The 14375-nt window shown below is 38.4% G+C and overlaps 1 protein-coding gene across 3 annotated transcripts in view; it reads right to left on the bottom strand.

The window, feature by feature from the left end:
• Window positions 1-256: 256 nt before the first annotated feature.
• The window catches only part of LOC104358009 (contactin-associated protein-like 4), a 252607-nt gene continuing 238488 nt past the window's right edge, over window positions 257-14375 (bottom strand). The window contains exons 22-24 of one of the 3 annotated variants that reach the window (XM_032992904.1): window positions 10357-10575; window positions 9935-10006; window positions 257-3741 (exon numbers count right to left, since the gene is read on the bottom strand). In XM_032992904.1, coding sequence (XP_032848795.1) covers window positions 3548-3741; window positions 9935-10006; window positions 10357-10575 — 485 coding nt within the window. In that variant the 3' untranslated portion in view covers window positions 257-3547. Of the gene's footprint in view, window positions 3742-9884; window positions 10007-10356; window positions 10579-14375 lie in introns of all 3 variants that reach the window. The other 2 variants (XM_032992903.1, XM_032992905.1) reach the window with 2 other exon arrangements.

The following is a 14375-nucleotide window of genomic DNA, read 5'->3' on the forward strand; positions in this document are numbered from 1 at the left end:
TACATAAATAATTATAAGCCCCTTGTAGCTAGCGCCCACACGAAGTTTTAAAAATGTACGAGCACACATGCTGTTATTTATTTTCTAAGGTACTTAACAAAAATATATTTGCCATGGAAAATGTGTCAATGCATAGAAAATTTGTTACATTAGCACTCAATAATATCTATAAATAACCACACTCACCAATATATTATGTGCACTTCTACATATTTTTACTGTTAAAAAAAAAAAAAATCAGTATATAGTTGTCAGTTTTAAACTTTTTAATACAAATATTTTAAAAAATATTTTCCTCAGTTTATTTTAAAAAGTGTTTATTAACAGAGAGGTGAAAGGTCATACATTGGAATAGAGAAACAAAAAAGGGACAGCACAATGTTACATGATGTCTTAGTGCACTTTGGTGCCACCATTTTTTTGTACCCATAGAAATGCAGTAAGTAATGGAAAATGGTGCTTCATTGACTATCAACCTGTATATTTTGGATTCAGGTGACGAATATATGACCACTCTTCCTAAGGATGAAAATGGGCATCTGCATCTTCAGAGAGACATAATTATTATAAGCTGCAAATCTGCAGATAGATATGCATTCAACAAAATCCATTTCTGTTTTTCCCCTTAGAATCCTTCACATAATAAAATGCCTTAAAAAGGTCTTTGAATGAAATAATGTGCCATTCACACAGGTGCTTATACCCTCCTCCCTCTTTTTTGTTTAGTCTGTGAAATAGGGATTTTACTCAGCTTTTTGCTTCCTGATGCTTTTAAAAATGCTAAGGAATTGGGAAAGAAAATAATTATTAGTTTGGAATAAAACCACGTAAGGGAAGAGACCTTTCTCTCCATCAAGACACACAATAAAAATTAACAAGGAAATAGAAGTAAAAGTATGTGATTGAACAATTAGGTTTGTACACTTCCAACTAGTCCTGGTGTGGGTACCATTAGGTTTTATTAGGTTAGTGTGTGGGTATATGAATAGTCTGTCTTTTATCATTCAAACAGAATGTCCATTTTGGTAATATATTATAATCAACACCGTCATACAAGTTTTGTCCCACATGGTTACTACATCCTACGCTGATAAAAATAGTGTTGACTGGGACACATCACTGGTGATAATTAGTTTATATAAGTGACACAAAAAGGTGGACAGTGACATATCTATCACAGAAAGGGAAAGCCTCTTGAGATGCAAAGGGTTTGAGTTACAGAGAAGACCATGGAAGGACTCCTCTTGAATTCAATGCAATTTAGGTCAGATCCTTGAAAAGAAGGAGTCATATTCTTCACTTTAGAGTAACTGGCTAGACTGAGAAGGTCCAAAATAGCAAATGTAACAATTCGAGTTCTTCTCATGACCCATGTGAGGTTTTCTTCTCCTCCCCTCCCCACACACAGAACAGAGTATTCTCATCCCTATTACTTATTTGAAACAGTTCAGTATCATTCCCTCACCATGTTCTGTCCCTTCTAAAGGTGACCTATTATCATGGACCAAATTGTATCAGCGAATACACTAACACATACATGATATGGAACCACTCAGTTGTTGTTCCTGTGTTTTCAGCCTGATTAATGTACCAGAGATGCACAAAGAATTGTAAAAATTAGAAGAACAAGAAAGCAGTGCATATGAATCTGAACAATTTCTGATTGCAGAGCCTCCAGGTTCCCCCCCACCCCCCCCCAATTAAATTTGTTCCTAAAAATGAAGCAGAAAAGAACTGAGGAATTCTGAAAATAGAAAGTAAAGACTGATGGAAGAAAATAAGGTTTAAAAGAGAGTATTTGTTGAACATTCATGTTTACAACTATCATTATGTAAAGAAAATTACATATTAAAGGTTTTGGCACACTATGTCAGGTTTCCATGTCTTTCTAATGTTCTTGGGCACCTATGACAAACATTTTCTAAACTTCACAGTCTAGGGCCTAGCTTTGCTTCTTCTCACTGAAAAAGGAGAACAGTAATGACTTATCATTTCTTTCAGTGGGAGCAGATATAAATAGATTCTGAAAGCTGTTTAAATTTTAAACTCAAGTCTACAAGGGCACAGAATTCCTGATTTGTTTCTCATATCCAAGTTCTAGACACACAGTCTTTTGTTTGGGGAAAAACAAAAAATCCTTTGTGTGAGGGTCAGTTACCAAAATATTGCTATCTAGTGCCATTTTCGATGACTTGGGGTATTCTACTTGATTCCCAAATGTCTCTTCCAAAAGACATATACCTTCTGTAGAACTTGTGACATTTCCACCAGGCCACATGAGTATTTCAGATACCCTATGGTGTCTAAAGCGACCTTCTAATCTTCTGTTTAGACAACTTAAGTCTACTCTTCACATCTGATAATTTGTTCATACAACTTCATAGACATCTCCCAGTTACTCAGTCAGGATAGTAAGCACCTGTTTAATTTTGAGTGGTATAATCTAACCTTATCTTGCAGAGATATAGTAGGTACTACTAAGGATGAAGAACAAAAGTATTCAAGTAGCAGCCACTGTACTAGGCTCTAAATGTCCTACTTCTATTATTATAATAATCATAATAATTTCTAGAATTTAGAACAACTTAATTTTGAGGTCTGGAGCAGAACACAGATACAATGTTGTCAGAAATTTCTTCATAGATAGTGCACAGAACATTATTTCTTGACAGAAGAAACATTACTAATTTTCAGGAACAATAACCTGGATCATCTTTTGGTGGTTTTACTCATGATAATTTAAGTATTGTCGATATATTACTTGATCTTTCCAGGCAAACATCTTGCCTTTTGTAATCCCAATTTTATTTATAATGCCGAGAATGTGCAAGAGTCTTGATGCCATCACTTGACCCCAAGTAAGAACTTACTGCAAAAGAGATTTTACAGCATTTCAAAAGATTGTACAGCCTTCAGTTTTAAGTCCTACTAGGATTGCCAAAAAGAAGGGATAGTGATGACATTGGTCATATCCCAGGGGAAAGAAGTACAGTTTGCTTTGGACACCAAAATCCATGGCTCACAAACAGATGCTGACACCAGACAACAGCAATTCAAAAGGCATTTTAAGTTTGAGAAAGCAAGAGGGATCACTATAATGTAACACAGCAGAATTTCTTTAGTAACACAAAGTAATAGAATCCACCTTTCACCTTGAACAAAATTCCAGAATCAAATTTTAAAGTAAAGCATAGGAACAACTTCATAACAATTTTCCCATTCAAAAATCATATTCAGTATGTACGTTAAACTTCAGTTGTAGAAGGTCACATCAGAACAGTCGGAAACTACCAACAATGAAATTGGTTACAATATCTAATTCACTGTTACATAAAATGCATTTATGTTATAATAGCTAAGAAATGCATGTAATTTAAAGAGGCCCCCTATAGCAATCATCGAGACTGAACATATGTAGTATAATAAGTCTCAAATCCATTGCTTTTACTGTAGAGTGCAAGAGCTTTTTCTGTGCATTGAGAGCCCCTGGCTTAGCGAGAAAGTCAGACTGTCACATTATTATATTAAATTAAATCATGAATGCCAATCAGAAGAAGTATTCCTTTTGATTTTCATTGGCTGTGTTTTGCATGCTGAGCTCACTTTTCAGTGCAGATTCAGCACTGTCTTCGTTTTCAGATCCTTTTGCCTCATTTTTTGAGTATATGCTTTTTTTCTTATAAATGCGTATGGCTATGGCAGTGATGCAAAGTACAATGAATATCACGACTGCTATCACACCTAGAAGAAAAGAGAAAAATGTCAAGAGAAAAGATAGACAAATAATAACGCAAGAGCCAGAGACTAGGACAAAAAATTAATGACTCTCACATAATGGAGGGCATTGCAGGGAAGAGTGGAGAAAAGAAAGTCATAGATGCTTTCAAACCAGAAACAGCACTGTAGTATAACATTCATTGTAATTGTTTTGAAATTTTGCACACTACTTGTACCAAAAAAAATTCCACAGAATACTATAATTTTTGAAACTTTTGAATGGAAGACCAGCAGAGGACTTAGGGTACTGTAGATGAGATGGTGTTCCTCCCTCCTTCACCATCTGTCCCTAGCTCTCTGTCAGGCTGGGAATGCATATCACTGAAGATTTGAGGAGCTGTTTTTCGGTGACTTTTCTGATGGATAATGGGACAGCTCAAAAGACACTATGTCCTGAGTCTGAGTGAGTGATGGGGTTTTTTGGTAGCAGGGGAGGAGTCTACAGCAGTGGCCCCCTGTGAAAAGCTTCTTGAAGCTCCCTTGCCTCCATGTCAGACGCACATCTGTACCAAGGCCAAGACAATCAGTTGCACCTCTGTGATAACATATTTAAGAAGGGACCTGGGAGGAGGAGTTGGAGTTGTGAGGAAGAATTGCAGCAGCTGTGTGAACACCAAGGTCAGTGGAGGAATGGAGGAAGAAAGGGGGGGAGGTGTGTCAGAGCAGAGACCCCCCACTACAACCCATAAAGGTCTACATTGGAACAGACATAGATATACGCCATGTGGGGGCCTCCACATGACAAATTAAGGTGACTGTGCTAGAAGGAAGCTGGGATCCTGTGGGAAGAAGTGATCCCTGCTGTTGTATCTCATCACTGGGAGGATTGAAACATTCAGGGGTGTCCCAAGCTGGCACAGCTCAGGAAGGGCTGCAGCTGGTGGCGGGGACTCAAGTCAGAGAAAATTCATGGAAGACTGTCTCTTGGGGCAGGGAGAAGAAGTTCCAGAAGTTTCATCCCCAAAATGGAAGAAGCAGAAGCACTGACTGCAACCTTCATCCCCTGGCCCCTGTGCCAATAGGGGGAAGAGGGAGAGATACTGGGAGAAAAGATGAGCCTGGTAAGAAGGGAGGGGCGGGGGGAAGGTGTTCTCAAGATGTGGTAATGCTTCTCACTGTCCTGCTCTCTCTCTTAAGTGTTGTTGCTAGTGTCTGTATTAAATTTATGTTCTCTTCTTTTTTCCCCTAATAAGTTTTCCTTTTGCCCGTGACTGTAATGGGTGATTTATCCCTCCTTGTCCTATCTCAAATCCCATGATTTTGCTTATTTTCTCCTTCTCAGAACTGGGGAGAAAGGGTGAGTTGAGCAGCTGTGTGGTGCTCAGTTGCCTTCTGAGCTCAAACCACGACACACTACTATGACTTTCTCCTTTTACCCAACTCCTATGAGTACTGGACAAAGTACTCTCCCTTTCCTTAGTCACTTATGTCACCCAGGACCCTTTCTCACTCCATGTGCCATCAGGAGGGAAAGGGACACGTGTCCCATTATCATCTTTGACCTGCCAGTCAGCTCTCCTATCAATGCTACAGGTCTGGGGAAATAATCTGGAGAGCAGATGCGAGGCAGAACAGGGTGAGGACAAATGTACCAGTCTGGAATTCTGAACCAGGTCATCTATTGTCTCTACTTGTGTACACCACGAAGTCCAAGCCTCAGACACTTTGTAGGAAAAATGGTTGCACAGAATTAGTCCCATTCATATCCAGTACTGCACAGAAATGAGTTCAGACCACAGATGACTGTTTCTGACTAAACAATGCAGTTAATGTGGAGAAGTAAGACAGTTTATCATAGAGACTCCAGTGGTATTTGGCCAGTGTTTATAGCCACGTATCATCAGGTCAAATGGGACAGAAATTCTAAAGTTTATTCTGTCTCATGAAAGAAAATCCCAACTCTGTTTGACTGCCTTTGGTGCATTATAATGAGATGTAGAGGTTTTTATGATCTACATTAGACAGGGCTCACATTTCTGTTACTGCATCATTGTAATGAATAGACACTGGTTAAAATACTAAAATACCAAAATCAAGGCTTACTTAATGTTCAGGGTGAAATAATAAAGGTTTGGTTCCTTCCCTTCAGGTTTGTGGCACATGTTCTTTCATCCTAGGTGTGTTTTTGCTTTGCATGGCTACATGACCTTGGGTTCATAAATAAACAAGGTCCCTGCCTACTCATCTGGTAGTGAGGAAGCTTCATTTTCCAACAGCTTTAGCAGCCCCATTTGGTAGGGTAAAATCATCATCAGTACAGTCACCTGCATTATGATGTTCTAGCCGATCTGTTAGAAGGCAAAGGAGCTGGAGCATAAGCTTTATACAGGGGACTCATCAGGTACCATATGTGCCACATACCTAACACATAAGAAACTAAATGGAATGGGCATTTAGTTTTAAAGGTGACTATTGAAGATTAATTGAACTGTTACCAGGCAATGCTGTTCCTAGTGCAGCAGAATAGGAACAGTAAGGAAAGAGATACTTCTTACTGAGATAAGCATGACCTTACAGAATTCCGGATCATCTCCTCTCTTCCTCATTCATCCTCTCATGATGGGTTCAGGCCCTGAAGTTCATGACTCAGAGGTTGGGCAAGAGAGAAATTTGAGGAAAAATGAAACAGAAGGTAAGCAGAAAGTGCTTGTCAGTGAGGCAGAAAGCAAGACTGGGCTGCAGGGAGCTAAAAAGCACTAAGTCTGGGAAACAGTTGTAATGCAGTGACTCAGCTGTACTACATGAAGGACCAATGTGCTGCATAACTTGGCCACTATTGCAATAAAAATACATAGTCCCTTAGCACTGTACATAAAAACAGGTAATCCAAAATTCAGCACTTGTCATTTTTTTTGTTCTCTTATATGGGCAACCATACTTAATGGTAGGAATATAAAATTTTTGTGTGGTACCTTCTCCTCTGGAATAATCTGAGTAAATCTTGGTTTTATTTAGATTAAATAGAACAGTCATTCCTTTGTTTCACAGTCACAGTATGTTCCCCTTTTAAGGGCTTGACTATAAATTTGCCTTGTCTGAGGTAGCTGAATTGGTACAATTCTCGGTTATACTCATTTAAGGGTACTTGTATTAAACTTTTACTGAGTGTTGAACAAGTTGCTTTATTTTGACTTTTAAGCAACTACAGTTAAACAGTAGAGAAATGTGAGTGCATATTCCTAAATGTGTTTAATAACAATAAAATCGTGAGGTTATTATTATCTTAAAAAGACTAACTATTGTAGCTTGAAGATCAAAAATTACTTTGTTATTAGTACACTTAAAATTCCTCACCCACATTAAATTATCTAGTAGATTAAGTGATCTTTATGTACAGATACGTATGTAAAATAATACTTACCTTTTGGAATAGAAAAGTAATTTTTGACAAAGTTAGACATGTAGAAGAACTCAAAAAGCATAGTTTTAAATTCTGACCTCACTGAACTTAGTGGTAAAATCCTCAAAGTTTGTGTGTCTAAAATTACACAGACATAAGTATCATTTTACAAGAAAGGAAGCTTCTAAGTTTTATTAGCTCTTTTTCTAGTATCTTTAGCACTACCATGTTAAAGGTGACTGACCATGCAGTGTGCTGTTAACAGGCACTGACCATAGTAGGTGCCATTATTTAAATGGCAGTGACTCAGGTGACCGCAAGTTCTTATCTTAATTCCATCTTTCATACACCTAAATGCTTTTATCCTTAGTGAGATGACTTGGCAGATTTATTTTGCTAAATCCCACTATGTCATTTGTCTGCTGAGGCTTTTAAAGTCTTTAGAAAGGAAACCTATACGGAATTTAAAAGATGGAGGGGATGACCTTTCCCTCCCACTGCTCTCTTTCTGTTGAAGTAACTAATGGAAATCAAAACAGTGGATTATACTGCCAAAAATACCACCTTCATGAGTGTAAACACGTTTCCTTCTGTCCTGGGTTGAGTGAGTGGTGGAGTTGTTTTGGTGGCAGGGGAGGGGGCTATAGAGGTGGCCCCCTGTGAGAAGCTTCTTGAAGCTCCCCGAGCTCCAAGTCAGCTCCACCTCTGTTTGGAAAACTGAGCCACTCAGCTGCGCTTCTGCAATAACTTATTTAAGAAGGGACGTGGTGATGTGCAGTCGGATTTGTGAGGAGGAGTTGCTGCAGCTGCGTGAACAACAAGGTCAGTGGAGGAACGGAGGAAGAAAGGAAGGGGGAGGTGTGCCAGAGCAGAGACCTCTCTGTATCCTGTGGTGAGACAGCAGGGCGGCCCCCCCTGCCACCCATGAAGATCCACGGTGGAGCAGACACTGATTTATGGCCTGTGGTTCCTGCTCAGATGATCAATGTTCTGTGCCCGAAGAAGGCCAGGGTCTCGTGGGAAAAGGCAGCCCCGCTGCTGTAATTCAGCACTGGGAGGATTGCAGCATGCGGGGGTGTCCCACGCCAGAGCAGCTCGGGAAGGGCTGCAGCCATGGGAGGGAATCCAGTCGGAGGAAGTTAGTGACCCATGATGGAGCAGTGTGGGGAATGATGCGGACCATGGGAGGAACTCATGTTGGAGAAAGTTTGTGGAGGACTGCTTCCTGTGAGAGGGGGACCACGATGGAGCAGGGGGAAGAAGTTCCAGACACTCCCCCCACAGAAGATAAAGGAAGTGGCAGCACTGGGGGGAGGAGGTAGAGATATCGGGAGCAGAGCTGAGCCCAGGAAGAAGGGAGGGGTGGGGGGAAGGTGTTCTGAAGATGTGGCAATGCTTCTCACTGCCCTACTCTGTTGTTAGTGTCTGTAATAAATGTATGTTCTTTTTTTCTTCCCCTAACAAGTCTGCCTTTTGCACATGACCATAAAGGGGGATTTCTTCCCCATCCCAGTCCTATCTTGAACCCCAAGCCTGGCTCTCTGTCCCTTCTTATTGCCGGAAGGGAGAGAGAGCCTCTCCGTGGTGTTTGGCTGCTGACCAGGCACAAACCATGACACCTTCTCTCACCTCCTCCTAAGACGAAGAAATACCATCAGAAATTCTCACAGGGGAAGACTGTCACAAGAGACAGTATTAATCCTTCAAAGAAAAAACTGAACTGACATAGCTATACACTTGCTCCAGTATCCGAGAGGAACTGAAATTCTCCTGAGGGTCTCCAGTCCCAAACTCTCCCAATTAAAGCTCAGCTGAGTACTCTGCATTCCTGCTAAAGAGGCAGAACTGGTAGACTTACCCACTACAAAAGATGCGGATCTTGGACGGTCAGTCAGAAAGGCACAGTAATGGAACCTGCATACCCTGATTATCAGTCCTGTACTTCAAGCACAAGACATCTGTCCTAAGCTTTATACCATATTTATTCTGATAGGCATAAAAAGTAAAGGGACAGTCAACATATTCACTTTAGGAGCAATTGAACTGTACCCAGTTCTTCTTCTATTCCTCTGTTAAAAATAAGTGTTTTGAAAAAAGTTTGTGAATAAACATTTGTAGTTCTATTTGAGCTGATAAAAGTGGCCAAAAGAAATAGTAACAAAATGGAGGAGAAATGGTAGGTAAAACCAACAGTAATTTTAAAATTATTAGTACTATTATTTTAACATGCATTTTATTTTTAAGTTGTTAATCAATGCAAGTGATAGTCTGTCCAAGAATACATTGCTTTACAAGTGCAGAACCAGAATGGAACCTACCTCATTCTGTCAAAGGATTGATTTGAGCACTGTTAGACCCCTATTTCTCAAGAAAAATCTGTGTTGCTCAGACCTATTAAGGACAATTTTGAACTTGACTGTGTAGCAACATACAATTTTGTGGCACAGTCAAGGAGCAAAGATTGTTCTTTCTTAAGCATATGCCATTTGTTGCAACATATCAAATTACTTTTTTAAGTCATAGAAACTATCATTAGGGAGGTTGGGCACCTGTTCTTAGTATCTTGTGTTTCAGCAGAATGTTTCAATGTGTAGGAACACTGATGGCATAAATGTATGTAATAAGAAAACATGAGAGCTATTGATTGTATTTTAAAACAAGGCTTGATTTTTGTCTGTCTACCATTTGTAATAAAATGAAGCTTTTTAACTAGTTTCTTCATGCACACAAAACTAAACTGTCTTCACTTCATCATTGAAAGACTCACAGTTATCAGGGAAAAAAAGGTTCCTGTGGAGTTGTTATAGTCCCTATTACCTCCAATAATTGCAGAATCACTTCTGATTGAATTAGCTAAGGGCTCTCCCTCATCTATTGGTCCAGAGTGATCTGCAGCAGAAAAGAAAGGTAAGTGACAGATAAATAGAAGAGTTTTCAATAAAATCTCACATGGTTACAGTTCATGTACAGTATAGTGCAGTGGCAATAGTGTGGGTCTATAAGCATGCAAAGAAAAGTGATGTAGATGACACTTTGCAGAGATAAAGAGAAAAATGTAAACATTCAGATAAAAAGAGAAAAGCTAAAGAAAAATAAGTAAGTACTTATAAAAAAATAATTTTCAAACTACCACTGAGATGTTAACCCACATGGAAAAAAAAGGCAGTTGAGATTCAGGTCATGAGTACTCTATTTAGATTTTGCTTCAGAGATCAGAACAAACAATAACCATATGCTACCTGCAAATGAATGGGTTGTTTCACTTGATGTTGAGTCAGCTCCAGTTAAAGTACCACAGTTGGATTCAGTAAAGCGTCCCTTTACAATGATGGGGGCTGAGCTGCTGTGGTGTAGTGCAGCCTTCAAAGGAGCAATGTGGTTGAACTGCACTGAAGAGAGACATCCAATAAACCCCTGAGAGTTTGCCTTCATAGTCTCCTCATCTACATCACTGTTTTCTGGTAATCAAAAGGAAGAGAACACAATTAATCATAGTGCAAATGTACAAAATAAAGTGACAGAAGAATAAATGAATAATTAACCTGTATTCCTCTGAGTATATTGGAGTTACAGCAACATATGTAGATTCACTGAAACCCTTTCTTATCTGTCTTTAATGAAAAGACAGATACATTCAACCCTTTTTTTTTTTTATCAGATGACAGTTGCTAGTCTGCTGAGACAAACTCTTTTAACTTACTATAGGAAGCTCCAGAGCAAAAAGATTCAATTGTAACTAAAATATTTAAATTAAAATGCAACACTTTTTTATTCTGTGAAAAGATAAGGACGAAGCATGCATTCATGAAAAATACATATTTTATTAGATCCCTTCTCATAAATATGTACATTATTGGATCATATTCTTTCTACAGATTCATATATCTACTTCATCTCATCACCATCAAGTCTGTCAAAACAAAAACTCCCTGAAGGCCTCAGATGCTGCAAATCCTTCAAGATATTTTCTGTGAAATTTTAAAAATTGAATGGTGTTCCATTTTAAACATGATACCATTATCTTTCCAACTAAGGAAAAATTAAAAAAAAAAGAAAAAAAAAGAAGAACAACCCCCCCTCTCCCCCCACCTCCTTATTCTCTTGAGTTACATTTCTGCATAGATGTACCCTGTCAGAGCTCTCTATTTGTTCACCAGCCAATGTTAACTAATGTGCTACTTTGGGAAAGGAAAACAGTTTATTTACTCTGACAGTTCTAATTTAAGCAAAAACTCTGGAAGTATTGATTATTAAAAGAGGACTTTTAAGGCAAGTGAATTTTCAGGTTTTGTGCAAAATAAATGGGAATTTAATCTCATTCATTTCCACTTCCAACTTATCTTAGAACTCATGAATGAACTTGTGATCTTTACAATAGCTACCATAACTATTTTAAATACCAATGTACAATGCATTCCCCAATACAATTAGGTTAATAGTGAAAACCACACTAATGTGTTTTGGTGGAATGTTGCAAAATAGCACAGCAGCATTTTGCTCAACTACTCTCTGCTTATTGTAATGATGATATATTATTAGATGGATGTCAGCCAAGAGTCTGCTCACCTACACTGATGGATTACATAAAATGTCAGATGTTTAACTGCCTCTATTCTCTCTGTAGCATACACTGCTTCTGATGATTGCATCACTGAACTGAAGGATTTGCTAGATCTGGATGTCCTACAAAAAGAGTCTAACCTGAGATGGAAAGAAAAAAATGTCCTAAACCCCTTGTGATAAAAATACACACCTTTAAGTAGGATCAAAACCTTCAGGAGTGAAGCTTTTGCTATTATTTTCTAGTTTCCTATACACATCATCTTGTAAACATTATATGTGTATAATATGAAAGGACATTAGATATTTTAAGTCCTTAGAGTATACTTAAGTCATTAATTAGAAAATGCTGCTGTGATAAAGTAGAACATTTTATTAGAAGAAACAATCTTGATGGTAAAAGTGGTAAGGTTTAGGTAAGAAAAGCCCTTCTTCACTTTAATTCTTAAGTCAAATTTAACTGACTGAAAATGACACACACACAGACAAGCTGCTTATCAGAGACTATTTTATAGTAAACTGCAGTTATGCATTTTTAAGCATCTTTACAGCAATTCATTTGCTAAGCATATTCAATTTTTTTTCAGCAAAGAAAGACTAGATTACTCCACCCATATTGTCTTCTTTAAAAAAAACCCAAAGGCAAAACACAAACTCAATAATCCTCTTTCTTGAATTCTTCTTCAACCACCTTTCCTTTGTGAAGTAATAGTGAAAATCAGTGGACATATAGCTCATAGCAGAACATTTTAAGATAAAAACTGTGAAACCAAAAGACTAGCTTTGACCTTTCTGCTTTTATGAATTTGAAGATTTCAAAATTTTTCACATTTGTGTAAAGTCTTATCTTGTCTCAAAATTAGACAAGTCCATAATATGTTGGGTGAACAACTGGCTGGCAGGTTGGGCTCAAGGAGTTTTAATAAATGGGGTTGCATGAGGCTGGTGGCCAGTCACCAGTGGGGTTCTCTAGAGCTTAATTTCAGGGTTAGTGCTCTTTAATGTTTTTATAAATGATCTGAAAGTAGGAATTGAATATACATTAAGTAAGTTTGCCAAGGATACTAAATTAAGAGGACCTGTGGGCTCCCTCGAGGGTAGAGAGGTCTTACAGAAAGATCTGGATAGACTAGTGAGCTGGACAATCACCAACCATACAAAATTTAACAAGAGAAAGTGCCAGATTCTCCACCTGGGATGGAATAATCCTCATTATACATACAAATTGGGGGATGAGAGGCTGGAGAGTAGCCCTGTGAAAAGACATCTGGGGGTCTGTATTGATGGCAAGTTGAATATGAGTCAATAGTGCGACCTGACAGTCAAAAGGGTCAACCATGTCCTGGGGTGCATCAAGTACAGCACAGCCCAGACAGCTGGTTGAGAGAGGTGATTGTCCCACTCTACGTTGCACTGCTGTGGTCCCACCTTGAGTACTGTGTGCAGTTTTGGGCACCTGAATATAAGGACACTAGGCTATATCAGAATATGTCCAGAGGAAGGTGACCAAGATGGTGAAAGGCTTTGAGGACAACACTAAAGAAGAATGGCTGAAGTCACTTGGTTTATTCAGCTTGGAGAAGAGAAGGCTGAGGGGTGACCTCAAGGCAGTCTACAGCTTCCTTATGGGGAGCAGTGGAGGAGGAGGTGTTGATCTCCTCTCTCTGGTGATCAGTGATATGACATAAGGAAATAGAATGAAACTGCACCAAGGGAAGTTCAGTTTGGAAATGAAGAAAAAGTTTTTCATTGACAGGGTGGTCAGTCACTGGAACAGGGTGCCCATGGAAGGGTCACTGCACCAAACCTATCAGAATTCATAGAGAGTTTGGATGATGCTCTTAGTCATACAGTTTAGTGTCAGGTAGTCCTGCAAGGAGGCCAGACTTGGACTCTGTAATCCACATGGGTCCCTTCCAACTTGAGATATATGATCCTATGATTCTGTGAATCTGCTCAGTAGAAAACATTAATGTGAATTTGACTTTCACAGTTAAATTACCAGCTGGAGGTACTGACAATGTGCTTGGAAGGACCGCCACAGTATCTCACATTTGTGCAAAAAACCTGTGTTGTTATGAAAGTTTTATTTTGCCCAGGCTTTTTGCATTAAAAGTGCATGTTACAGTTAAAGCTAATTACATCTATACACCCACTGATTTCAGCTGAATCATATATGATTGGTTGGTCCTTGTTTTTTATTTTTTCCCTGTGGTTAATATGTGACCACATAAACGATGATACGCTGTTACATTATTTTTTTTTTTAATATGAAGAAAAAAAATATTATTTTAGTGAAGTTTACCTATAATTCAGATTAAAGTGATCAGGAGAAGATAAATTACTGAAAAATATGCTGTTAAACAAGTATTTATATTATTTTGGTGCACAAAAGCATACCCTTTAAAAACACTCCAAAATGCTCTATTCCCCTTTTCCTTAATTTTTTAATTATTTCAGCAGTTTAATGCTGATGAAAATGTCAGTAAAGAAAGCAATTTGATTAACAGGAAATAATAGATACTTCTGTCATTTAGAATCTTTGCTGCTTTTTCACCAATATAAATCCAACAATCAGGAGTAACAAGTGGGTATTATTTGTGGAACTGTCATTTGCCATACTGTTAAGACTAAGTAGAAAAAAAAAATAAAATAAAACATTAGAAGGCAAATATTTTGCCAACAGAATCATTTAATC

The sequence above is a fragment of the Tyto alba genome, unplaced genomic scaffold, assembly GCF_018691265.1.
Source record: "Tyto alba isolate M040663 unplaced genomic scaffold, T.alba_DEE_v4.0 Super-Scaffold_13, whole genome shotgun sequence".
NCBI classification, from domain to species: Eukaryota; Metazoa; Chordata; class Aves; order Strigiformes; family Tytonidae; genus Tyto; species Tyto alba.